The sequence below is a fragment of the Serinus canaria genome, chromosome 1 (genome assembly GCF_022539315.1).
Source record: "Serinus canaria isolate serCan28SL12 chromosome 1, serCan2020, whole genome shotgun sequence".
NCBI lineage: Eukaryota > Metazoa > Chordata > Aves > Passeriformes > Fringillidae > Serinus > Serinus canaria.
In genome coordinates, this window is record NC_066313.1 from 97,960,531 (window position 1) to 97,988,408 (window position 27,878).

The window sequence follows — 27,878 nt, forward strand, 5'->3', positions numbered from 1 at the left end:
AAATGATCTTGGCTGTTAAGGCAGCTAAATATTGTGTCTACATGTCGTTCAACAACCTATAGTTTATAGTTCATACAGTTTTAACAGATGCAATAAGTATTACAATCAAGTAAAACACTCACTCTCCAGTTCAATAATTTCCATCCTGTTCCCTTCTGTATCATGACCAACAAATTTCAAACCTTTCTCTTCAAAGCAGTGAGTCAATTCTGGGTTCACCTGAAACATTGAAAGCAATAGCAATGGCAGTTCTGTTTATTTTTGGATTTAACAAAAGTAGCAGTTAATTGTAATGGTTTATACATGCACACAAGAATGAAGAGAATTGGGTAAGGTCTGGGAACTTTTGCTTTCTTGTTTCAATAACTCTGGCATAAATTTGTAAAAGTGGACATTTTTATTAAATAAAGAGATGAACCAGTAATTTTAAAAGTTACTATGCAACACTAAAAATTAAAGCCAGGGTCCCTTCTGCTTGCTGCTCTTCTGAATCCAAGCAGCCTGAATTCCCCCTTTTTAAATGACCCACTAGATGAGATACCCACTGACTTCCCCTTTGAACACTGCATTTCAGTGGTTATGACAAAAACTGTGATGCAGTTCTTCCTTCAAACTGAGGAGCTCTGCAGTGAGCTGTCTCATTTCCCTGATGATTTTTTAACCACTCAGTTAATATCCAAACTTGAGCAGGTTTGCCACAATCGTCTTCTCCTCCCTTTTAAGGAAGGTTAATATTGTCTGAATCAGTTACAGCATGCACAAATCTGATCGTTCAAGACCCTTCAAAGACACTAATGGAGTCAGATCCCTTCTGAAGTACCTCAGAGATAACTCCAGGAGTCCATCTCATGTGTGCCTCCTTGAATGTCAGTATTCTGAAAGTATTCAGGCACCTTATCCCAGATGTTTGCATACAGAGGAGTGGACCCATACAAAGGAGAGTGCTTACCTCATATCGATGCCTGTGTCGCTCCTCTACAAACATTTCATCACCATAAAGCTTCCCTGAATATACAACAAAAGAGAAATTAAAAGCCCATGTGTTGCTTTAATAGTTGCTAAAATTACTCCTTGTAATTCAAACCTCAAAGAAGTCACATTTAACACTTCTTAAACACAACAAGACATTATTCATCTCACTGCATTTTTCTGTTCTTAGTGAGTGATGACTAGTTTCTTTTAATTCACTGTTACCAGAGTTTATTCAGGATTCATATTCAACATTCCTTGACTAGAAATAGCTTAGGCAAACTAGAATCTAAACACATTTTAACTAATTTAAATTGTAAAGCTTTAAAAAAAAAGTCAGAGTGAACCAGCAGTGTAAAATCTCTTCAGGGTTTTACAAGAGTTGCACACAAAAGATGCGAGGAAGGAAGCCTTTTAGTAGCATCTGTTCAATTTTAATAGATTATGCATGGCACCTGGCAGAGTACCTCCAAAGAACAGAGAATATTGCTTTTCTCTGTTTTCCTGATCTCATTACCCAAATGACTCTGGCAGTCTTCTGTGCGTCATCTCAAACACTCTGCCTTTCACAGCAACAAGGAGCAAGTCTGAGATGTGCAGTAAACCAGATTTTAATGATATCTCTTACTTATAATCGTGGCTCAAACTCTGCTCTCAATTTACGCTAAGGTCATGAGAATTACTGTCCTGCTAGGGGGTTGGTACGTAACCTAAACTGCAAAGAACATCTTCAAAAATTGTAGAATAATAGTACTGCCATTTTACAAAGTATGGTATATATCTTAATTTTAAAGGACAGCTTTTCAAAAGCATTATTTCCATCCAAGTTGTAAAGCATAAGAAAAAGAAATCAGATTTCCTGATTAAACTACCGTAGCTTTTTCTTATTCTTTCCAAAGATCTAAACAGATCTAAACAACTCTTAATATTGGTCAAGAGTTACAACACATGTTAATTTTTATTAACTTTTCCAAGAATGTTTAGATTACAAACAACTTGTACATTATGATATGCATATCTATATCACACATAGGCAAAGTATCACCCAGGCTAGTCAGATGACTAGTATGGGCATCTCTAGAATTGCAGATTTTTCATTAAATGTGCATTTGGTATTACACTCTGGTCTCCTGCTTAAGTAGATGTAATTTTTAAGTACTCAGAAGGATAGATTCCATAAGTTGAACATAGCTAAATAGAGAATACCTCAGATCAATATCAGGGGCAGGGCAATATAAGAAAAACATACCTATTTAGTTAATGGACAAGAATAATACAGCCCTCAATATTACTTTTACACTTTTGCAGAATCATCTATATTACTACTGTATAATGGATTTATAGGAGACAAGTATTACTTCAATTTTAAAATATATATAGATCTAATTAAATAATTTTTTCTATATTCTGGATTCTTTTATTTTGTTATCTGAAGCATCCTGTTACAGCAAATAATTTTCCTTTTCTGCAACAGATACTCTGCTTTCCCAAAACAAGGCTGCTTCCAGGATCAGGCTAGAAAACAGGAAGAAAGCATTCTGACCTTCCCAAGAACATAACAAATTAAACTGCCATGAAAAGAATTTCAGTTTGCTCAACATTTTACGCATTGTTTTTAAAAAAGGATTGGCCCCTCAGTGACAGTTTCATAGGGAGCTACAGATGCCTCTCATTTCTTTTTTTCACTCCAATTCTCAGTAAATGTAAATCACAGGATCAGAGTGAATGAGCTCAGGGAAGCTGCCACCTAACTGTTTGCTTAAGATTATAGCATTTTTGATTTTCCATGTTGCAAAGCTCCTACCAAAAGGCAAAGTCATAAGAGCAGAAAAATAACTTACTTAAAACAGAATTTTCAGTTTTAAAAACAGTCCTCCTCTTCCCCAGTCTCATTGTTCCTCCCATGTCTCCAGGATTGTGTTCTGGCATGTCAATAACCTGTAGAGAAAAGTTGCTCAGACACTGTTTCGTTCAACAAATAAAATAATCCTAAAACAAACAAGCCTAGCCTAGCAAGTGACATAGAGTTTTAAGTGGCAACTTTACATATTTTACCTCCAACCATTCCAAATCATTATTTCTCTTTTGTTTTTCTAATGTTTTGTTCTTCAATACTGCATTGTAATAGACTGACAATGTTAACTAGTTCATGACAAATGTTTTCATTTAATGTTATAATTAACAAAAGCAACTTACTAATTTCTTATTTTAATTTTTTTGGGGTGGAAAAAACACCTTTCTTTTAAAAATTACAACAAAATATTACCAATAGGATAACTCTGTCCAAAGCTATACTCTGTGCTAGGATAATACACAGATTTTTAAAAATTCAAATTCATAAACCAAAAAAGTCCACCAAGTGATAAAGATGCCATCTCTGGAGAAACAAGGTCCCTGAACCTCACAGAGGCTGAAAGATTATACATATTAAATATGAGTAAATAATATGGGTTAAAATTTCCTTACACTAGGCCATTTCTTATATTGCTTTTTCTTATGGTAAGAGGCAGAAACAGCTGTGGTATCAAGTGAGAAGACAACTAACCTCTTTCTTGGGAGGTAGGAAGAGGGAAAGGGCATGCAGCATCAGAGTGAAAAGAGGACACTTGTAGCAAGAGGATAATGTTGTAAAAGCAGAGTGTGGGAACTCTAAGTATGAGTAAGATGACTCCAGTATATGTGTGCTATTTCAGATTATAGATCTAACTAACTTATCACAGAAAATGGAAAACCATTCCCCCCCTTCACCTCTGCTAAAGGGTTTCTCAGATTGCTGAAGAGTATTAACAGTTTAACAAAACACTGGGTTTCCTTGTATGAAGAATATGCTATTTAACATAAAATTTAAAGACAAGGATTTACAAATACTGGGTTTGAGGACTGAAGCAGAGGAGTCAAATGGCTTCTACGTGGGTCAAGTAAAACCCAGGATAGTGGGATCTGGGGCATGTGAGAAAACACAGTGGAAGGAGTGCACTTAGTTTTGCTCAGTTTGAAAAATCCTGCAGGGTCTCACAATCCAGTTTAGAGGAAATCTGTCTAAGAGAGGTAAAACAGTTTGAAATTGTAGAAACATGAGCTGAAGCCTCAACCTATGTACTTATATTCACATAAACACAGTCAGTGAGAAATGTAATTGACAAAGAAAAGTTCTAAAAATACAAATATTCACATATATGGGTAATCTCAAATGGATTTTTATTAACCTTAAATTTGCCCTCTGAGACTAATGAAAACAATATCTGATGATACACTTCATAAAGTGAAGTTATTCAATTTAGGAGGGATGGTGGAAAGTGCTTAACCTTTGGCCTTGTGCCAATGCATTTCAGCTGTGTAATTATCTCTGTACAGCCTTATACATTCAAAATGTTATTTATAAGCAATATATTCATTATAAAATGTCATGAGCAGGAGTTGTGATCAAACCAATGGGATATTACAGATTCTTCAATTACCTCTCAAATCACAAAAGTGAGGATTGTGCAAGGCATTGACCTAAGTCCCCCTCTACAAATACAAAAAAATAAAAGAAAACCCATTCACTGAATCCTTACTGTTTTAAAAGTATGAAATTTACTGAATCCATTTTATTTCCTTTCATTTATTTTCACTTTTTTTCCTGAAGTAGTGGCCACAAAAAAAGAAGAGGGTCTCAGAAGTAGAGCATCTGCTCTGATGAAGGTGCATGTGTGTGTCTGTGTGTGTGTTTTCATCTCTCCATCTCTCCCAATACTGCTACATTAGTAAGAAATGGACAAGGTTTTGTATATTAACTTTTGTCATCAGGTGACAAAAGGAGCTATTTATGAATTAATGCCTTGGAACTGCTTTGGCTCTGTGGCCTGGATGAACTCCAGCAGCTACAACAGCACAGCCCTCAATATATTACTTGTTTATATATTACTTGAGTTTCTCTGCAACAGCATCTGTGCAAGAAGCTTTTGAAACCAAAGTGGCACTGCTGCCCTACAGCCCAAAAAAAAGTAAAGATAATCAGAAAAGCAACGTCATATTAATGAAATATTTTGCCATATTATACAGAATTTATTTGATCAGAAAAAGCAGAGGTTTCAAATAGTGGTCATTTTGAACAACTGTGCAACTGAATAGACTCTTCAACAAGCTTATGCTTCCTGGCACAAAATAAATCAGGTCTTCCTATGCATTACTTCTTTGAAGGGCAGAGAACAGCACAGAACAGGCACCACAAGCAACAAAAAAGTATCAGTAGAATAGATGAAAGAATACATAAGGCATCAATTAGGTCTTTCTTACCCAAATCTCTGAAAACTGCCAACACTACAGGGATTTTATAGAGGTTTTATTTGTATTACACCAGACAGCCAACATGAAATTAAGAATGAATCACTGTAACACAACACAAAGCACATTCTAGATATAAAGCAGTCTGATCACTATTTAATCATGTTACTAATGAATAGTGACTTCAACTATCCATGAACAGAAATCTTCTTTCAGATATCTACTGCCTGGATTGTTTCATTGTTGATAGAAAACATATAAAAGCTAATGAGAAAACCTTTCAAACCCTGACACTCAACACAGAGCAGCCAAAGCTCTGAAAGCCCCACACCTATCATTTTAGCAATCAGGCCAGGACCATTACATTTTATCTTTGTTTTGCCTCATGCTCTGCAATGCCATTTTGAGAAATTCATCTACTCTGGTTACCTTGGCAGGGGAAGGGGAGGGAGTGGGGGTGTCTGCTTGGGTTTTGTTTGCAGGCTTGGTTTTTGAGGAGTTGAGGAGGGAGATGAGCATTACTTGATTTGAACTGATAACTAAGCAGCTTTGAAAGAACATTTTTACAAGTTTGGGGTCTAGGATTTTTTGTCTTTTTACTCAGCCTTTGACTGGTGAGCAAAAGATTTAACAATGCTGAAATAAATTACTACACATGTAAGTGCTGATCAAAGCATCAGGAGATGCCACAGCCCTGGAGATTACCTGAACACTGAGAAGAGGCTCTGAACAAAGCACACAAGAGATTGTGTAGAGGGAAAGCTGACAGGAGCAGGAAATGCAGTGACAGGTGCTGATGAATACTAATCCCTGATGAACACAGCTATGGAAAAAAATCCAGCAGCACAAACTGACAAGGACTCAACCCAAAATTAAGGAACTCATCCTTTTATTGACTCTTCCATCATTCTCTGTAGGATTAGTCAGTACTTGCTAGATTTGAACAAATCAATCAATAACAAGTTCATCAGTAAAAAAACCCAGACACCTACAAATGGGATGTTTATACTAACATCTACTCAGTTTTAGAAACAAACTTAGTACAAATATTTTTGACAACTACAACTCTACCGGGGCACTGAGACCTTCCAACTTGGCAAGGAAACCAAAATGACAGACTTTGCCTGTTCAGAGGGTTACCTTTTCAGTTACTGAAAAAATGTGCAAATATGACATCTGCCTGAATCCCTTGCTCCCTTTTCCCCCAGAGATATCCCAGTTCCAAGTAAACTGCATCACTGCCCACCCATCTGAAGCACTCAGTGCCCTAGGACTGAATTAACTGCCAACAAAGCCACTTGCAGATTTCAGACTACTCAGTGCCCCATTACTCTGACTGAAGTAATGTTGTTTTTAAAACAATGCCCACCATTATGTGTAAGATCAAGGCAGAAATTATCAATAGCTGATTCATATAATTACATACTGATACAAGCAACCAGCTTGAAAAATCCTGTCCTCTACACTCTTCAATAAACTACAGCACAGCGTCCAAACATTCCAACAAATACCAATTTAAATTTCTTAAAACTCTGAAAATCCCATAGAATACTACTATCAACTATTTTCCAGTTTGGGTGATCCTCTTCTCCAGAGATCTGTTGTTTCCTATTTAAGAATTAAGTAAATGCCATGGAGCATTTATTTACTGAAGTCTAAAAGCTCTCTAAGGATTCTGTCTAAGCAGAAATTCTGCTCCAGAATGTTTTGTAAAATTTTTCTAAAAGAATTCATGAAGGGTGTGGCTTCTTTTCAAACAGTGCTTACTCACCCGTGAGCAGAGTGCAATGAACTGAGGAAGTTAATGGAGATGTTGATATGCAAAGCCCATAAAGATATTGCTTAACAGCATTTTGAGAACTCATTCAAGTTATTCCAAACACATGTCCTAGAGTTGGCTTAGACTTAATCAAGCAGAAAATTTCAGACAGTCAGCATTAGTGAAAAGCACAGGGTCATAAATACACTGGAGTGTCAGTCACACCATACCACAAAGGGCAGGATTTGCCACAGATACGAAAAACTAAAAAGGATGTTCAAGGGTGTTCTCAGACTTCAGACTGGTCCATCTCACATCATAATTAATGACTAAATACTAATTTAATTTCAGAAAGATCAGCAAATCTGTAGCTAGGTGAAATCCTTAATCCTATCATATATATCTGAAAAAATCAGAATTATGTAATTGCCTTTGAAGAGGACTTCTCCAGCTGCATTTCCAAGTAGGTGTAATTCTGCTCCTACCAAATGCCCTTAAATCTACATCAGGTATATAGGAAAGAGGAAGGCACGAAGCAAGTCTGTGTCTCTGAGCATCCTAAAGAGTGGGAAGAACCTAGAGTGAGACAGAGCCTGGTGCTCTCTTATCAAACACCCCACCCACAATGAGACAGGAATCATCAAACACAGCCTGGGACTGTTTGAACAGCACTGTACTTGGGTGGTCTCTGACTCAGAGAATTAGTATATCCTGCAGGCAACTGCTACAGAAGACTGGGCCACAGAGAAGCCCCATTACCTAAACTACACAAAACAGCCACGGAAACATGAGATTGTCCCTGGTGGACACAAAGCACAGCAGATGTTTTACCCTCAAAATTGTCCAGTACCCTATACTTGCTCCTCCCTGAGTTACCACGCCTGAGCAAGCATCCATTCCAGTTGTTACTCATTCATTAAGAGACCTGGGCTAGTTTGAACTACTTCATTATCAGTTATATCTGCCTTCAGCAAGAAAGACAGAAGGAAAATTGTTCACTTCAAGGAAAGTGAGCAGGAAAACTGATTATTTCAAGTGGTCACTACTCCAGACCATCACTGAGGAGAATTACTGATAACAGTTTCAGGCAGTGCTCAGTGCCATGACCTACACTACCCTAGTACTTCTAGAAGAAATTCTGTTCATCTGCCATAAAAACCATTATCCTCACAGTGAACATGAGGAGAACTAACAACTGTTTTTCATCCCATTTCCTTAAAGTAATCAGACCACCATCAGACTCGTAAGAGACACTGCCTGGATTCCAGCCACTGATCCTTCTCACAGAATGGAGAAGTCACCACCCATTAGATGTTCTGTCCACCTTCCAAATCTGCTCAGTGATGATTTGGTACTCGATAACCAGAGACACAGAAACTGAGGCATTTCTTTTAGAAAGGAAGTGAATGAGCAGCAAGTAGAAAATTATAGATTGACCCATTTTAATTCTTTTTCTAGTTGGAAAGTGTTTTTGTTGTAGTGTAAAACTTCCCACCTAAATGTAGAGCTGAGAAGAAATCCCTGGAAGATCAGCTGAAAGACACCTGTGGACTATTTATTTTATTCACTGGATATGGAAAAGCATCCTATCAAAAGGATATATATTTGAAGAGAAAAAAAAGACAAGGTCCCTTAGTTGAAAAGTTGAAAAAGAGACTGAAAATTTTCAAGTAAGAGCTCTACTCAGAGAAGAAAGAAGTGCAAGTGCTATCTAGAGCGTGAAATCTATGTCAGTTTTAAGAACACAAACCTGAACATTCGTATTTTTTGTGGCTTTGCTTCTGTTTTAAGAGAAATTACTTTATTTTCTTTTTGATTCAGCCTGATCATTCATTTTTACATTATCTGACAACACACATTTGACTGAAGCCTAAACAACTTTTAGCAGCTAAGATGATTTCACCAACTAGGTTTAGTTGCATCTGATTAATGTATCATTAAACTGAGGTTTTAAACTGAAGGACAGAAATATACAATCACACTGATTGATACTGACAGAAGAAAATTCCTTACTTAAAATTTGGAGTAAATGAATGAAACAGAAAGAAAGGATTCTAGTTCCATAAGGATTTCTCTGCTACAGATACGTAGGAAGCATCCCAGTACCACTCCTTCTAATTAGGGTATTATGCTTCATATTATGCCCAAAGATCAGTGGCTGACCATCACTTTAATGGCTGATTGATCACCTTTTGAAATAGACACCAGAATTTAAAATCTGACATTTTTACATCAAAAAGAATTTTCTACTAGTTGGGCTAAATTGGTATCTCTGATAGATGAACATTCTATGAAAATCGGCTGAATGGAAGGAAGAACAATGCAGTTACTCAGAATAAAAAATGCTAATTTTAATAATGTTAAAATGCTAATTTTTAACCCCTATGAAAAGCAAAGTAGTGAGAAAATATCTTGAAATGTATTAAAAACTGAGCAAGCATGTTAAACTGCTACAAGGTATTATGCAAGCTGTCTTCAGAAAAAAAATCCCACTAAAGACAACGGCAGACAGTTGTGAAAGTAAATCTTGCCAAAATCTTGTGCCGATCTGACTCCTTCAACAAGCAGCTCAGCTGAATCCACTCTGGAAACCCACACAAAGCAGCCAGCTAATGCCCACCACTGTAATCTTTAAGTGAAGCAATTTGTTCTCATGCACAAGTCTATTTTCTTTTCAGCTGTTCTTTTACATCTAAGCTGTAACTTTGTAGAAATGAAAATAGATGTAGATAATGAAGCTCTCATACTAATTAACAGTATAGCCATGCTTCTTCCTACGTTCCACTGTATTCTCTTCTTCATTTACATTTTTGCATTTTGAACCAGCATCTCACAGAGGACCACAACCAGGAAGAACACTGTGCAAGATAAAGTAACTGGTGTTGGAAGGCATGCAGGATCACTTTTACTGTTTACACTGATTCATATCTACCATGTAGAGATCTTGAAATATTTTACATGCATTTTTGTAATGCCATCCTTCTCTCTTCCTCTTTGAAAGCTTCTGGTTTGATTTAACTCCTGTTTAAATGTCATGCCAGTTCCCCAACCTCTACTACCTACAGCCCATAACAAAGCATACAAAATGAAAGGCCCTCTAAAACTGAAGCTGACCACTTCATTACTTAGTGGTATTTCTACTTAATTTACTAATTTGAGAAATTCTAGTCATGTTAATCTTATGGATTAAGAGCAGAACAGACATATTTTAACAGGGAATATCTAGGCAGAAAGCTTCTGGCTCAATCATTCTAATTTTAACTACTATTCTTGTCTTCCATTGCATGCCCAGAATAATAAATGTACTTTGACATATCTGGTCTTTCATGTCTATAACTTTTCCTAAATTATAGAGAACATGAATGCTGGGTATCTTTTTAGGCATACAGGACTGACATTATTTTTTCTGGAAAGCTCTCCAGCAACAAACAATGGGATTTGCTTTCCCCCATGAATTCAACAGCAGATTACTTCCTTGAGTCCTTATCCTCCCTCCCACACATACATCATAATGTTTCTCTTCTCATTCTGGAAAAACTAAAGCAAGAGCTGGATATCATATAGTGCTCATCAAGGTACTGAACTGTAATTCTAGGATTTTCTAAATCCTATCGTTTCCTATTGTAAACTATATTAGAAAAAAAAGATAGCATAGGGAGATAATTACAACACAACTTTAAACAGATTATCTGCAAGTACTTTGGTATTTCCATTACTGTCTATCCAACAACAGTAAACATCTTTTCAGCTTCAGAAAACCAAAAGGAATGCTGTATATTAATATCATAGCAGAGATTAATTACCTTGATTACCTCTGCCAGACATTTCAAGGATGCTTTGAGACACATGCTCTACATTATATTTAATAGCTTCCTGTTTCCATTTCAGAAAAGCTTCAGTTGGCCAAAGACCATCTTGTCTGGAAAACTCTTTATTTTGATAAAACACTTATGACCTACAATACTTTTTTTCCTTTTCAAGTAGAAACCATGATGTCTTCCTTCTGAGCAGGAACCCTCCCATCTCATTTTGTCTCTCCTACATCCTTCAAAAACATAATAAACATCACCGTTCAGATCATAATTTAATTCTGCACTTCTTGGGATCTTCTCCCCAGCTCGTTAACTCTATCCTCTTCAACATGAAATGACAAGAATTCTTTAGAGATTGCTTTCCATAACTGTGTTTATAAGGTATAATCAGGGGGTCAGGTTCAGATACCATTCAAAGGGACAAGTGGCTTGACCAGTTGCACCCACACCACATACACCAAACACTAATCACTTCCTCTCCCATTCATTAACGAGGCCCAGAGTTAACATGACAGTACAGACATGCCAGTGCAGTTCTGGCTTGCTAACAGATCATAAAACCAGAACTGCAAATCTTCATATTCATTTTTAGGGATGGACATGGTACACACTTTTAGAATACAAACCAAAAGGAAGAGCTACCTGTGAGGAAGTAAGAAGAGAGAATCAGAGAAAATGTTTGTATGCATGTGGAAAACCACTAGCAAAAAGGTCAAAGAGGAAAAGAAATGGATCTTCACATCACTTCTTATTTAGCAACAAGACGGTGAAAGCCTATAGGAAAAAAATTACCAATATTGTTTCTAAGAAAATAACATTTATAGAATTGACTTTATACTCCTGCAGATCAAGCAGGCATTCAATTAGCATGACATCAGCCAAACACACCCAGCAGAATTTTTCCTCTGTGAAAAGTGTGGGTGGCCAGGTACAGATTAATTCAACAGATAATACAGTGATCTACTCAAATGCTACAAATGTTTACTGAGCAACCAAAAGACATTGCCACACAGCCAAAGTTCCAGGCTGCATCACCACAGTGGCACACAACAGGCACCTAGCACAGCCAACCTCACAAAGTTTCCCAGTGGTACCCATACAAAAATCATTTTTATCCTTCACCTGCACCTCTGAGAGTCTCCAAGAGCAGAATGAAGAGACAGAGAGCATAAGAAAGAACTTTTAGTTTAAAAGCCCAGATCTACAGCAGATCGCTGTCAAATCCATTGCAAATGCAGTTCTGTTTTTCAGTGCCTAACCCCCCAGGATGGAACAATGTATTATCACATACCATGAAGGATGGGAAGCAAACAAATACAGAATTAAGGAAACAGAAAACCTCATTAATATAAAGGTCTTCCTTTTTAAAAATTAAATACTTCACAACATAATGAACAGGCCACTCACATCTAATAAAATACACCCTCCAATACATCCATTGAACTCATTTGAATCCCTTATTTTTCATTGCCCATGCACTTCTAGGCACATGTTCAGCTCCAGTTCTCACACCTGGGTGTCTAAAAGGCTATTAGGAAAGGGGTGGATGTCCTCAGCTGCTGCACAGACCTTTCTCTGCAGGTATTAAGCCACTTTACAAAGGCAAGTGTATTTTATTACCTCCATTTGGTATGGGAAAAATAAGGCAAATTAAACAATTTTTTAAAATCTAGCAAAACCAGGATTTCTGTGATATCTAATCTTGTTCCTACACTTTAGAAACAAGGCATCTAAGCATACAGAAACCACACATTCCCAGGTGACTTCTAACAAAGCCAATGCCTTAATGTCATTTGGTCCCTTGTCTGAGTGGGACAAAGGTCTACAGAAATGGCATTCATAAAATTGGAGATTTCATGTAGTTTTCAACATATGAACTCCAGTAATCTATTGAGTTATGCAGGAATCTGTGAAGAGGTAAACTATTTCATGTTCCCTAATTTTTAGATTTTTTGTTAATGCACAATTTCTGCAAGCTTGTTTTAAGGCCAGTGGATGGAGGAGATATTTTGGAGTTGTTATATTAAGCAATATAATCACAGCATTAAGGGATCTGGACAATTCCCCTTTACATTATTGACTTGCCAAACAGAACAATGGTGAGGAACTAGTTCACTAGTTACAGTGTTTACCCTGTGTGTGAGAATCATCTCACATAACTTCAACTGCATAACTTCTAGATAAATAATTTAAGGGAATCACCTGAGTGCTTCTCTCTGTAGGGACCACAGCACAGACAGGGGTCAATACATTCAAGCTAGAGAACCTCACCAAAACATGTGGCAGCTTGAAATGCTCATCTAAGCCATGAGGTAATCACTGCTGTTCTGTCCTAACATGCACTACACACCTGCACAGAATGAGTTTTGTGAATGTCCCTTCAACATCCGTTCTTTGACAACACTCTACAGCATCCCAGAGTATTCTCAGCTCATTCTGAAGTGACACACAATATATTGCAGCATTACCAATGCAGACTCAGGCATACAGTTCTCCATTAGATTAAATGTTCTCTGCTTATTAAATCAAACCCTGACAGACACTCACCTACATCTACTTCATCCAGAAGTGTTTTGTACACAGCATAAATTTCCCTATTTGATTTACAATTAGTTACACATAATTCCTTTTGTAAATACTGGGAAAGGCAAAGCTTTTTTGATTATCCAACATACATTTCTACTTAGAAAAATGCTTTTTTATGAAGAAAATTTTAAGAAAGGAAAGAGGTGGGAGTTCATTTACAGCAAGAAGGCATTCTTTACAGAAATTAAATGTTCAAATGAAGAAACACAAATACCTTTAAGTTTATACATATAAATACCAAATCATCAACCCCATCCCCCAAATATTTAAGACGAAAATTGTAAAAGACACCAATAACTGAGAGTCAATTATTTTTATTCATTTTTATTTAAGGAGAAAAATGGCATTGTGAAGTTAATCAAATATCGGGACTAAAAGATAAAATAAAACTCATACACAGAACAATGACTATGGCGAAAAAACATGAGCATTCTGCTTGTGTGCAGTGTCAAGGAGTTGAATGACATTGCCAAGCTAAAATCCATCTTCAGGGGAAACTCTCAAATTGAAGTGTTAAAAGAAGTGGTTACAAAACAGAAAGAGTAGAAAAAAAAATCAAAATATGTTTTCAGTGATAAAAAAATCACTGAAAACAGGTGGTACTCATTCAATTTTGAAGAGACTGAAGGGTGAAAACAGCTGTTCCAGTACCTGTGGTGAATAACTACCCATCAGCCTTGTCACCCACCCAAGTGGCAAATGCCCCAGTGGAGATACAGAGACCCAGGGTCTGAACCACCTGATGGCCATGCCAGGCAATGTAGCTGATGCTTAACAAAAATGTAGAAGTACAGGGCACCTGGGCAGCTATGACAGGTTGGGACACTGCCAACAAAGATTTTGTAAAGGGAGAGACAGGTCAAGTCTGTCCAAGAGGGTCTTTGGTCTAGATGGAGCTGTGGTCTGACCCAGTGTGCTAAAGTAAAGGTGATACCATAATATGCACTGTAGAGCACCACACACATTGCCTTCCTGTGAAATAATTATAGGTGTGCTTAATCACAAATGTATTTCATCAGCTCAGTCTGGGTTCTAAGAGAAAAGCAGGGTTCTCTCCTTTTAATTCCTTATCTAAAATAAAGATCCTCTCAGTGCTATTTGTCCTCCACATTTTGTTGAGTTTGTAAGTATGTGGTGAAATGAAGAAAATAAATAAGTTCAGTGAAAAAATTATTTTTAGAAACTTTTTCAGTTGGTTGCTTAAGTACTGGCTCTCTCATTTCTCCAAGAAGAAAAATATTATTAAATGTCCCATTACTTAAGACTCAGCTCAAAAAAAGCAGGTAAAAATGAATTCTGTGAGAAGGTGATAATATAAATATATTCACCACACAATGGTGTTAATGATACTAAATCTCTAAAATGGTAATTTACTCTGTATTAGTTAATTCATACTGTTTCTTTATAGTCTCACTTACAATTCCAGATTCACAGTGAGAGAAACAGCAAGACAACACAAACCTTGCAAGAACTCTATTTATCATTACTTAAAATGGATTATTCTGAGAAAGATTTGAATATTTCTTTGCCACAGGACAAAAAAGTTGTACACAAAGTCAAGCTGTGCAAGAAAGTACTGTCGCTGATCTGTGTCGTTTGCAGGCACAGCATGTCTGCTGGGATTTGTCAAAACTAATTTTTCATTTTACAGTTTGAGCAATACTGAGGTTTTGGTGCTTTTCCCAGGCTCTTGGGCAACTTCCTTCTCATCAATGAAGACCAAAGTTAACAGTTTCAAGGCAAGTTACGTCTCTGATGCCTCCACAGGCTCTCCCTAATTAGGCAGGCCAAATGCCAATGCCAATGGAAGCCACAGCTAATGAATCTGTATTATCTCTCAATGCAATAATCACCAAGTGGTTTTGGACATATACTTTCATTTTTTCAAATTTATAATTCCAGATTCTTCACAGCTAGATATGAGGGATTTTTAATACTAGGATAAAATGGGCAACAGAAGATGACTGTGCAGAGCTGCTGGAAGAAATGGACTTCTCTCAGAAGATATCCAATGTCTGGGAAAAATGTCTCAGAGGAAAAGCAATGTTTCTCCTTTTTTGATGTTTCAGCATAGCATGCACAGGTATCTTTGGGTTACACTGGTCTGCTCCAAACTGGTGCCAGCCTTAAGGCTGAGCTCCACATGATATCTGGTGCATTGCCTCACAAGTTAAAGACTTAAAACCTTCTCATAAAATTCTCTCCACTCTTGATTCTGAATCATGAGAAATTACTTAAAGCTACATTTTGTTACAGCTTAGCAGTGAACTGCTGAGTATTACAAGAAGAAAGAAAAAAAAAAAAAGAGCAAAGTCCTGTTGTGTTGAAGGGAAGACTAGTCACTAACCCAAAACAAATGAAACTGGCTTTAAGGTAAATTCAACTTAATTTAGAGTTGGTTTCCTCAGTAGCACAGCTGAGAAGCGAGTTATGGCTGAGGTGGATAATTCGTTAATTTTAGTTTACAAAATGCAAATCTACTTCTTCAAAGCTCTGGGTTACAGATGTTTATATATGATGCACTTGTCTAAACTGAGAAATTTGAAACTACTACTCCAGTTACTTATTAAACCTAGAATAATTTGGATTTGATTTAATATTCAAATTGGGTAATTAGAAAATCTAAAATTAAGCTAAGTATACAAGCACTACCCTTTCTTAACTACAATTTCTATAAGTAGCAACAGCATAATTTCTTTCAACAGGCCATAATCACATACAAAATAGTTAGAAAACTGCTCTACACTGTTTGTTAGACAACTGCTACACTTCTCATAGGCCTCATTAGTCCCTCTGAATTCTTTGATTTTCCTTCATGTCCCACTCTTACTTGGTCAAAATAGAGGATAGAGGGAGAATTTTCTGGGAGCGTCTTGCTTCCATTGTCCTAAACTCCCATTAACCTTTCAGAGAGACCTGAAAGTTATTAATGGTAATTTTGACAGTTTTCCTTTGGAAGTAATTTAGCAAACATCTATATCGAGACACTAATACATCAAAAAATCATCAAAAAATCATCAAATACTAACAAGATGAGGGATTTCTATGCCAAAGGTAAAGCCATTACTTTGTAGCATTGATTTTGTTATGTTTCCCATTGGTAATGAAACATACCCCAGAATACCACTAATAATCTGATTTTACAAGGCATTGCTCACTTGCAGACTTCTCACTGAGAATTAGTAACTTCTGGAGCTCTACTGGTGCATATAAGCACCCCTTTCTCCAAATCAAAGAGAGAGGTCCAAAGTTCTTACCACTGTTCTATTTATTCCTCTGCCTCTGCATTTTGTACTGCTGAGTCTGATCAGGCCAGCAAGGCTGCCCATCCAGATAGACAGTGCTGGAGGAAGGGGAAGAAATTGAAGGGATTCAGATGTTTCTGCCAAAAAATGACCTCCTTTTCTTTCTCCCTAAGGGCACCTCTCATGGTTGCTGCTGTTTTCCCCAAACTTACCTTTTTCTGGCAGAATGTAGGGGGCCATTATCTAGCACAAGCACCTTCAGCTCAGTATAGTGGCACTGCCTCAATAATTCCCTTCCACTTCAGCAGCAAAGTCAGCACAGCTCCAGAGGGTCACAGGGACCTAAAGGGTCACTGCAGCACAATTCTGATAAAAGACCGTAGTCACTGATTTATAGGGGCTGGAACACGGTTAACTGCTGAGAGCCCCCCGTCCCTACCCAGTATACATCCACAGAAGATGGCACACTGGTCCATGGGGTGTAAACACCAGAATACTCATTCTCCCAGCTTCTGCTCTTTAAGAGAAAAGCCAGAACTGTTTTAGAGAACCCAGAACCCAGGATTCCCCATCTTTCCCACATGCACACAGAGTGAGTCAAGAGGATCCTATCATGTCACCACACCTATCACCACACCATCATCTCAAACTGTAGGCTTTATAAGAAAGCTACACAAACTAATATGGTATCAGACTCCTGTCTGTCTAGTCATTTTCAATAAATTCTAAGAATACAAAATGGATTACACCCTTCCAGGATCAAGACAAGCAGATATGACATTTCTTACTCACCAGCAGGATTATTGCATTGACAGACAGTAGTCCTAGACTCGCATGAAAACATATTATAACTATTTCTAGCTTAAAAATATGCTGGGCAAGGGAATTTCTTAGTGGTACATTTCCCCTTTTGAGATCAGGCATCTCAGTGTGATGTAATCCCTAAATCAGGTGTCCATGTGTCTTATTAGATGCACCTCCAGACCTCTTTTGAACAGTCCACCAGGTTTGCACTGCTAAGAACAACAACAATGCTCTGAAAATGAGCTGCAAACTTGATTCCAACTCCCCTCATAGATTTTTTCTTCAGGAATAAGAAAGGCTTTTAGATACAGATGTGACATCTAAAGACTCCAGGCACCTCCAGTGTCAAAGGGCAGCTGAGCAAAGACCTCATCTCACCAGAGAGATAAACTCACTAGTGCCTCTCGTACAGCATTATTGTACTTATACTTACTTTGCTCTACCTGAAACTCAACCAAAGCAACTGCTCCATAACTGCATATATGCTTTGCTGGAATGGAGATTTACACATTTTTGATCATTCTAAAGAATTTCAAAAAACAATCTGAGTTTAGTATACAACAAAAAAGGTGTAGGGTTTTAGCAACTACATGACTGTAAATTTCAGCTGTGGCACTAACAGCCAGATTGCACAGCTGCACGAGTCAAGGTTCACAAACGGAAGGATAAAACCTCTTACTGAAACGCATTCTCCCTCAAAACTATCTTGTGCAATACAGAATATCTACATCACAGGGAGTTTCAGAAATAAATTAGTCTGCCAGATGTGTACATATGACAGTAACAGCTGACACATATAGTTACAATGAATAACACATCACCAATTTTAAGCTGACTACAAACAATGCATCTTATTGAATAATTCATCCCTGTAGCAGTCACACCCAGTCCTGTTAAGGGAGACACCTTCAACATCTCATTAGGTGTATGTCACAAGGGAGGGCCTGCAAGAGACTCTTGTCAGGATAACCCATATAGCTCAAGTTTAATTTGTGAGATGAGACAACCCTTTTACACGTCACCACTACAGGTTTTACAAACAACGACAATTTTAACATAGGGAATGCATCACCTGTGACACATAAAGGATTTTACAACTCATCCCCAACTTCCATCCAACAATTCCATCCCTCAAAGCAATGCCATGCTCTCTACAATGGCTGTAGTGCAGTTTGCTGAACTTCTAACCCATAATTATTTGATCTTTTTCAGAAAGTTTGTTCACTGAATGTTCCTTTTCTCTCAGTCAGTCCGTCCTATGTCTCCTCCTAGGCTAACAGTAAGAACCAAGTGACAACAGTGAAATGTTCTATCACAACCCCCCTATTTGCACTACAGAGCTAGTTCCCACATCTGCTAGCCATCACATATCTTGGAAAAATTACCCATGGGTTACACTGGCTTTCAGTATCCCAACTTTAAAGGCCATTCCTTTTTGTAGACGGGTCAAAAATGCTTGAAGATGAGTGCCTGCAGTTGTGGGACTGATTCTGCAAAACTCACCTTAGAGCTGAAATGAACACACACCATGGTAGCAGCAGACATCTGCATCTCCATGGATTTCATTATTTGCAAATTATCTAAAGCACAATGTATCCCATATTTAACTTCGGATGCAGCATGGGGATTGGTAATTTACATAGGCATAGACACACATACATTCTTTATACCAGCACTAGTTCTATACAAATTCTGCTCTGCTTTTCTACTCAATAAGAAATCAAAACTTGACACCTTGCAAGATTTCTTTGCAAATCAGACAGGACTCGTACATTCCACAGAGTCCCCAGTCCAGCCCAATTTACTTTAATTGTCCCATCATTTTTCTCCCACATCTCCCATCTTTCTCTGCTACAAAAAATAAGCAAAGTTAACAAAGGGCTTTGATCTAGTGATGGATGTCTGTAAGGCTGAGATGATGCACAAGCACTATATAAGTAGAAATAAGTGAACACTAAGCACAAAGCCGCTTCCAGCTCTTTTTTTTTCAAGTGCTCAACATCCACAAAGGTATGCTCTCCATTGCAGCAAACTTCACCTTGACAGGAGACATTTCAATACTCTGGCTAGGCTGTAAAATAAGCCTCACAGAGATCCCTCAAATTGCTTAAAGTAACTGGGCTTACATACAAGTGGGCCTGGTCCTGCTACAATAAAATATACCAAAGAAGGTGGAAAAATACTGGAGAGTTAGGGCGTTAACCCATCACCAGGGGATTAAACAGGATAATTTGAGATAGTCACTGCCCTCAGGTGACAGCTCCACCCCTGTGGAGGGTGCCCTGTCCCTTCAAACAGTGTCATTGAATGGCATAGAAACCCACTTACAGCCCAAATTATTCCAGCACCATAAGGAAAACAAAGAGCACAGATAACATTCAGCTATCAGTGGTGGCAGGAAGGATGTGACAAGGGCAAAAGAGACAAAACCTGGGTTACCTTCCCATTGAATCCATCATTAAATGCACATGACTGCGATGCCATAAACTTCACCCCTCCTACCACTTTGGCGGTGCCCAGACTTCAGCCATCCCTGCAGCTTGTGCTCCCTTACTCTCCAATGTGACTGGAACTGCGTGCTCCAAATATGCCAACAAACCAGTTTACTAGAGAAATATTCACCAGTAGCCAGTTTTGAGTGAATATTGAATCTGCACACACTGAAAGAAAATGACACACAGCCATCACAGGGACATGCAATGTGCATCCCTAAACAAACTTACAAGACATCACCAACTTAGTCCTCTTTTTGCTAATGGCCTCGTATCTAAGCTAAAATAAAAATGTCAATTCCAAAAGGATTCTGTGCTTACTATGACTTCTCTAGACCAGGGCAAACCCAACTGAATTATGTCAGAAACTGCAGGAATTATATATTTTCATTCCTGCAAGAAAGAGCAGCAAGGCCCTGGAACTAAAGTTGGATTGCTGCTTCTACACTGGAAGTCAGCTTGCACAGACATCAAAGGTCCAATGCTGTTCTTTAGCCCAGATTAATGCTGCTGTCTGCTAGTCACACATCATCAGGGCAGCAACAGTAACATATTATTTTCCCCTACTTTTGCTCAGATTCTTAGTGGGCAACCAGAATTCCTTACACCTGGATATCATTCTGCCATTGCTGGGCGAGATGGATATATTTCAGAATAGCACTTAAGGCCTTCAAAGACGTCTTCTGGAAAAGACAACATATTAGGACCTGTCAAACTGAGTTCTATGGCTGATTCCAGAGTTCAGAGATGCCACACAAACTACTGGAGGAAGACAAAGAGTCAAGAGATCAAACTGCAAATCCCAGTTCTGCCAATCTCTCATTCAAATAGCCTCATAGATAACAGTGCCTTGTGAACAGAGCTGATCTGAGGACACTGGATTCATCCCCGTATTTGGCACACAACTCTTGGGGAAATCACCCACATTTCTGGACGTTGGTCTCTCACTTTCCCAGGAAGATGTTTCAGTAAAACTGGTTATGCTATTTTGCAATTAGGTGGTGTTCTTTAATGAACCCTTAGCAAACTAACTAGGCTAATGTGCTGAATTCTGAGTTGTGATCCCTCGAAATGCAGCTTTTCCATACCACTAAGCATCTTACTACTACATTTTGTACTCAGGGAGGTGCTTTAAGTTCAAAGAGAAGTCATTTGAATACTTAAAACAAATCTTATAAATACTGTAATGTCAACAATTCAGATCAGGCACACCAGCTTCCCAGCACTGCTTCCAAAAGGGATAAAGCAGTATGGATGGCGAGGCCACCAGACAGGAGCTGCAGGGAGGAATTAGCAGGTGGGGAACAGAAGCATTAGCAGATTACCCAGTCACACAATACTACTAAAATTTGATCACCTACCAAAGGTGGAGAAGAGGATGAAAGGACAAAGAAGCAGATATTTCTTTTTTCATTTTGTTGGCAGAAAGAAAAAGAAGACAAAAGGACTTATGATTATCTTATTGTCATGAACAACCATGGAGTTCATGCCCCAGTTTGGTGTAAGGGACTCACTCTAATTCATACAGTGCATTCCAGGCCACAAGCCCCATGCTTGCTTGCACTGCTATTCCCATATCCCATAGCAGCAGGAGAGGTTCTGTTAGTATAGACAGCAGCGGCTCCTGAATTTCTGTAGAGCCAAAAATCAAACACAGGAGAAAGTGCATTTCCAGCTTTGTCTCTCAGCTGCACTGGGCAGATACTGGGGGATGCCTTGCCCCACTTATGTGAATTCCAAGCCAATGCCAAACTTTTCCACTGAATTTTAAATCACTGTATTTGTCCTCTCCACAATCTTGAAATTAACTGTCAAGAAATTAAGTGACAAGTCTTCCACTGTTAAAACCCTGTAGTTGGACACCTCCCTGTAAAACAGCACAGAGATTGTCCTCATCATTGTGCCTCTGGAACTATTTAAATCTGCAACACCATGAACACCCAGAGAGAAAAAAAGAAAGACAGGGAATTTCACTGATGTCAAAGGCCATTTTAAGAAGGAAGATGTCTGTTCTGCCTATCTGCAGAGACTGGAGAATCAAAGGCCTTAAGTGCAGCAAGGCTTGGGGACAGTAACACACTCTAACAAAACCCAAAAGGAATAGACAAGACAAGGAGGCTGCATATTCCCCATAATTTACGGCACTTAAGTGCAGACATCCAGTATAAATATTGATGACCCCACTCCAGTGAAAAGGAAATAATTAGCTATATGATCTCTAGGGACACTTCTAATACTCTCCTGACACTTGGAAGTAAGTGTAAGCGCATTCAAATGGGCTGCTAATGCAAGGGGTATATCCACATAACTCATCTACCAAAGTTTGCCTGGTTTTCTCAGGAAACTTCCTACTTACCTGTTATGGAATCCTACACCCATACATCTGGAGTTCCAAAAACATCCCTTCTGCCCCATCCATCTCCAACAGACCCACAAAGCTCTTTGTTTAGAGTTATAAATGATGAAATGACAACTGATTCTAAAGAAGTGATGGACAGGGTGAAAAATCTAGTCAGTGGGCCTGAAGCCAAGCACAAAAAAAATGACAACAGACAGCAGGCAGATTAGAAACCACACGCAGAAACCACAGCCAGAGCCAGCAACTCAGCAGTTGCAAAATTAACAGTGTTGGGTTATGAAGCATCAACCACAGACTGATTATCAACTCCAAGATGTCCCACAGACCATCAATGGAACATGATAAAACCATTGGAACATTCAGAATGGAAAATTCAGAACCTGCAGAACGCAATAGTCAGTTATAAAGGTGTTCCCAAGAAGGGACTATTTTTCAGAACCTCACATTCAACTTTCTCATTTAGAACACTTGTTTTTTACCATTCACATCGTGCAATGTTTTGTTTCTTAACACTAGCAACCAAAGTTTTATTCCAAAGGAACTTCATCTTTTTTCTGTGCTACGAAATAGCACAAAATATGAAGAAGTGTGATTAACTACTCACACAAAGAGCAAGTAGCTTCTTAATATTTTATTTACATACCTGGATATGTTTAAAAACCCCTTATATTTGCCATTTTCCGAAAGCCACTATAATAACAAACGCTATATATATCGCCATAGGAGTCTTTTCTACACTTCTCTGAGTGTAGTTCATCTTGAGGTGAATAATACACAAATTCAAGCAAGAAAACCTCTCCAGTATCACCCGTAAAGACCAAGTAAATATACATCAAGTGCAGTGGAGGATGATGACATATTTCAGAGATAAAAAAATATTACTCATTTCTACTGCTAAACCATCCTATTCCTTTGACTACAGAAAATACAATAAGTAGTGCACTGACTCAATGACACAGGTTAGTTTCATAATTAGGGTGGAGCATGCAAGCAACTATAAAGGTTGCCCCAATCTGAGACTCTCACTGCTGGATACATCTGAAAGCTCCAGGTTCTGAGTGAGGTAAGCATAACCCAAATATATTGGGTCTTTCAAACCCTTAAAACTAACTTAGATAATTTCCTTTCTTGGGTAAGTTGATCAATTTTACAGGGAAAAAACCCCAACTCTTTTCATCTAGGTTAAGTATTAAATGGTTAATTAAACAATGAAGAGAGTGACAGATATATTTCAAATTGTGATTGTTATTGTCTGTTTTGTTTGCAGTTATTTTTCAAGACAACATCTGAGAAACATGGAACATTTACTCAACGAAAACCTTCTGAAGTATTTTACCCAGTATGCTTTAAAGGAGGGCAGCACCAGTGCACTGTCCATTGGTGGGCTGAAGAGTCTGCTTCAGAATCAATTTGCACAGTACCTGAAGGTAAGTTTCACTCTCATTGTATTCACTGTGCTTCTGTGGAATGCATGAGAAAAAGGAAATACAGGCAATGATATTCAGGGCAGATTACTGTGTCCAAATAGTTTCACTAAATCCATAATTCTTAAACAAGTTTTGCTTATAAAACTTCATTTACATTGGTAACAGTAGCTTTGAACAGATATTTGAGCACAGAGTTTATAACAAATTCCTATGAGATCAAATGCAAAAAAAATTAAGAGCTGTTCTGTTTGGGTTTGGTTTTGGTTTGTTTTTTTTTTAATGCAAGCTGTATTTCATCTGAAATATTGTACCTGAATCTTATAAAATATTTTTCATTTCAATCTAAATAATTAATCTTTAATCTATAAAATATATAGAAAAAAATCTAGAAACCAAGTAAAACAGTAGAACACATTTAAAAGCAAGAGACTTCAGCCAATTTCTATCTAGGTTAAATTACCACCATCACAAAATAAAAGAAGTTTTGCCATTCCAGAACGATGCCAAGTAAAGAAAAGAGATGCCACCAAGCTAGAGAGAGAAATACCCGTTTCTTGTAGCTAGAAAAAAAAAAAGCTCTGTTCTGATTTTATATATATTGTCTGCCAAATCTTTCCTGAATTGTGTTAGGACTCAATTTAGATTTTTCTGCTAGACTAATCTTTAAATACTGTGCTTCGGATATCTCAGAAAAGCAATCTTTGCTGAAGGTCTGAAATAAGTGGCACTCCCATTGAAAAACAGTATTTTGAGAACTATAGTAATCCAATTTAGTCATGTCAATTAACATGAAATGGCTTATTAACAACAGACTCCCCAAAAAACCCAATAAAACACAAAGGGTTTTTTCTTTCCCTTAAAAGACAGCCTAGAAATTGATTGTCAAAAATTAACAGAAATGTGATGGCAAATTCGGAAATATAATGCTTTCTATAACACTGAAGACAATTCAGCATCATACACATTTTCCCAGATATGTGGAAATGGAACTGTTCAGAAAAAGCAATATTGATGTTTTCTGTCTGGACCTCAGACATTTTCAAGCAACAAGTCTGTTTCCAAATATTTATGGCAACATAATAAATCAATATCAAAACATAACAGGTCATTAGAAAACATGCAGAGACACATGGTATGAACAAAAGAAAACATTTTATGAATTTAAATTATAACTCCAAATTTGGTTCATATTATTTAATTAGCCTGATCAGGGTTGTTTTCAGAATATTCACTGCATCAGGATGCTACATGTGCTCTTACCAGACACAACATATAAAAGAAGCTAATAATCTAAACTAAATGTATTACATTAGCAAGATGTTTTTAACAGTGAAAACAGTTTCATACTAAGGAGAGAGAAAAGAAAGGGAAAAAGACCCTCAGATCCTGGCCCAAAACATAAAGAAAGTAGCAACCTTTTGAAAAAAGGTCCATGCAGGGCCCAATTCAGTGTCTGATATAGGAGTAGGTCATATGCATATTAATTTTTACAGGTGATTATGCACCTGCTGCAGCTATTTCACCTGCTCCATTTCCCAGATTCCAAATTTACCCAGAAGGCTAAAGTAACCCATCTGAGTAATACTTCACCTTTCTCAAATGTTTATACATCTTTGTTAACATTTTTGGCAGGCAACAGCAGACACAGTCCTACTAGTTTAACCAGTCATGCCAGTAAAAACAACACCACCAGTAACACCTTCAAGTAACACTGGCTGTTATGAATGCATCATTTCTTGGCAACATGCTTCACAGAAAAATGCTCATGGTGATCTAATAATTTCATTCTCTTTTTTTTCCTTTAATTCTGTCTTACAAAAACAGGATCAATTCTCACTTGATAACATAATTAAATCGTTGGACAAAAATAATGATGGATCTGTCAGCTTTGATGAGTTTATGATGATTGTAAAAAAGATAACTAGTACAGGACAGTGAGGCATCTGCAAGAACGAGTATCACTGCTTCGAGGAAGAGCCTGGCCTTTGTTTACATGACATGTACATCTAAACCCACAGATTTGTTATTATTTTAAAGCATATGGAATAAAGATTTAACAGAAAAGAAAGCATGTTTGTATTGTGTTTCATCCACAGTCACCAGCCACACATTCCAGCTAAAATGCCTTCCAGCTAGTTCAGAACTACTGTTTCTATTTCATGCTACATTTGAGGTGTTATTTAACAAATCCTGCTCTACCTGGGCTATTATTTGGACCTCTAGAGAAATCAAATCACACAGCTTCTAAAACACACAAAAAGAAAGGTGCAGCATTCCATTTGAGGAGTGTTTCCTAGAGTACACTATCCAATACTCCTCACAGTTCAGTTTCATCATTCACAAAAGATGACACTTCTTAAAACAAGCAGTTCAAATTTTTCAAAAATTAAGTACCTATTTTCAATAGCAATGTAGCAATGCCAAGTATGATAACTGCAACATGAGATGCTCATTTTAAATTATATTTACGTAAGGATGTACTTTTTTTGTTATGACTCTGTGAATGGGAACATACAAGTTTATATATAAACTGAGGGACTGTTGTTGCAGTTAAAGTTCATTAGCCTTATTTGGTGCAGTCTTAATCTTTTCATTACATGACCTCTGTAACAGATAAGTTTTCATGGGAATTATTATTTACTTCAAGAAGAAATTAGTGAAAGAGAAATATGAAGAACGGATATTTTGAAGACAAGTAATCAGTGGATTAGGGACTAATCCTACTAGAGAACTTGGAATTTTGGACTGAATTTTAACACCAACATTATCCATTATATTAATAAATCACAAAGATCTCTCAAGTTACTTCAGGACTTAAAGACTTGGCTTAATTGCACAGCTGGTGAAGTGCATTCAAGATCCCATACTACTGTGGTTCCTATGCCTGAATTTCCCCTCAATGAAATGAGGAAAAAAGTACTCCACACCAGTGATGCATGAGTAGAAGCCTTAAAAATTATGTTTAAACATCATATGATTGTCCTAACATGCCCCCAGGCCATTTTTTTACAAAACCTCTTTAGTTGTTGAAATATGTTATTTCTTGGAAGAAAGAAAATCATATGAATTACTTTTTTCCTGGTTTATGAAAATATTTTAAATTAATTATATGCTTTGATTTAAAAAGTAAATATACCACATGCACATTATGCTAACAACTAGCAACTTTACACACACACCTAAGTATAATCACAGAATTTTAGGACATGCTTTTTGCACATGTGAGACATACATTCCTTTTCATCTCTTAGACAACCTTAGAAATTTTGGAATTCAATCAGGTTGCTGACATCCTGAATAGGCAAAAGGGGCACTAGGAAATTAACATGTTTTAAGAGTGTCACCTACTGGCAAAAAATACATCTGCACAATTTCTTGAGTATATAGAAAATCCAGTTATTTTACCCAGTGCAGTAAGATCAGGTTCATGATCCTATACAAGGTGTAATTGTTCATGACAAACAATGATCACAATTAAAATTAGCTTTTTTAAATCAAAGAAAAAAAAAAGGAAAATTATTTCCAGAAAGTTTTTTTTTCTCCTTCCAAATCAGTATTAGATGCAGTTGCAATAAAACTGACAAAGAACATAATTAAAAGGATCATTTAAAAAAAGTTAAGTTTAATAGTAGAGGAAGATGAAAGAAATGGAACAAAACAAATAATTCTTTATCCATCCAGTGAATCCAGTTCACTAGCAGTTCAGACCATACAGTTTCCTTTTAAAGGAGTTATTTGTGAAATTACTATTTGCATGAGAAAATTCATACCAAGCTCTACACTCAAGCAAATGCATTACCTTTCTGAACAGCTATCCTCCTGCAAAGAATACTAAAAATTTACCTATCATTATTTTTCAAAAAGGCTAGGAAGTAAAGCAGAAAGCTTCAAAATATATAATGGGAACATCACCTGCAAATAATCAACCAAGAACCTGGGCTGTGCTCAGAGCTCATTTACCTTCCTCACTGCCCTACTGAGCTAGGGCAATGCTCCAGGGAAAGTGTGGCTGGAAAGCTGCCCAGAGCAAAAGGGCATTGAGGGGCTGGAGTATGTCCAGAAAATGGCAACAGACCTGAAGAAGGGTCTGGAGCACAAGTCTGACATGGAGCTGGGGTTTAGCCTGGAGAAAGGGAGGCTCAGGGGTGACCCTATCAAT

The 27,878-nt window shown here is 37.5% G+C and overlaps 1 protein-coding gene across 3 annotated transcripts in view; it reads right to left on the reverse strand.

Annotated features, from left to right (window-relative positions):
* CTPS2 (CTP synthase 2) overlaps positions 1–27,878 on the reverse strand; it is a 58,026-nt gene that overhangs the window by 12,912 nt on the left and 17,236 nt on the right. For 2 of the 3 annotated variants that reach the window (XM_009089682.4, XM_050978991.1), the window contains exons 14-16: positions 2,811–2,907; positions 950–1,005; positions 123–219 (exon numbers count right to left, since the gene is read on the reverse strand). In XM_009089682.4, the coding sequence (XP_009087930.4) occupies positions 123–219; positions 950–1,005; positions 2,811–2,907 (250 nt within the window). Of the gene's footprint in view, positions 1–122; positions 220–949; positions 1,006–2,810; positions 2,908–23,517; positions 23,753–27,878 lie in introns of those variants that run through there. The other variant, XM_050978990.1, reaches the window with a different exon arrangement.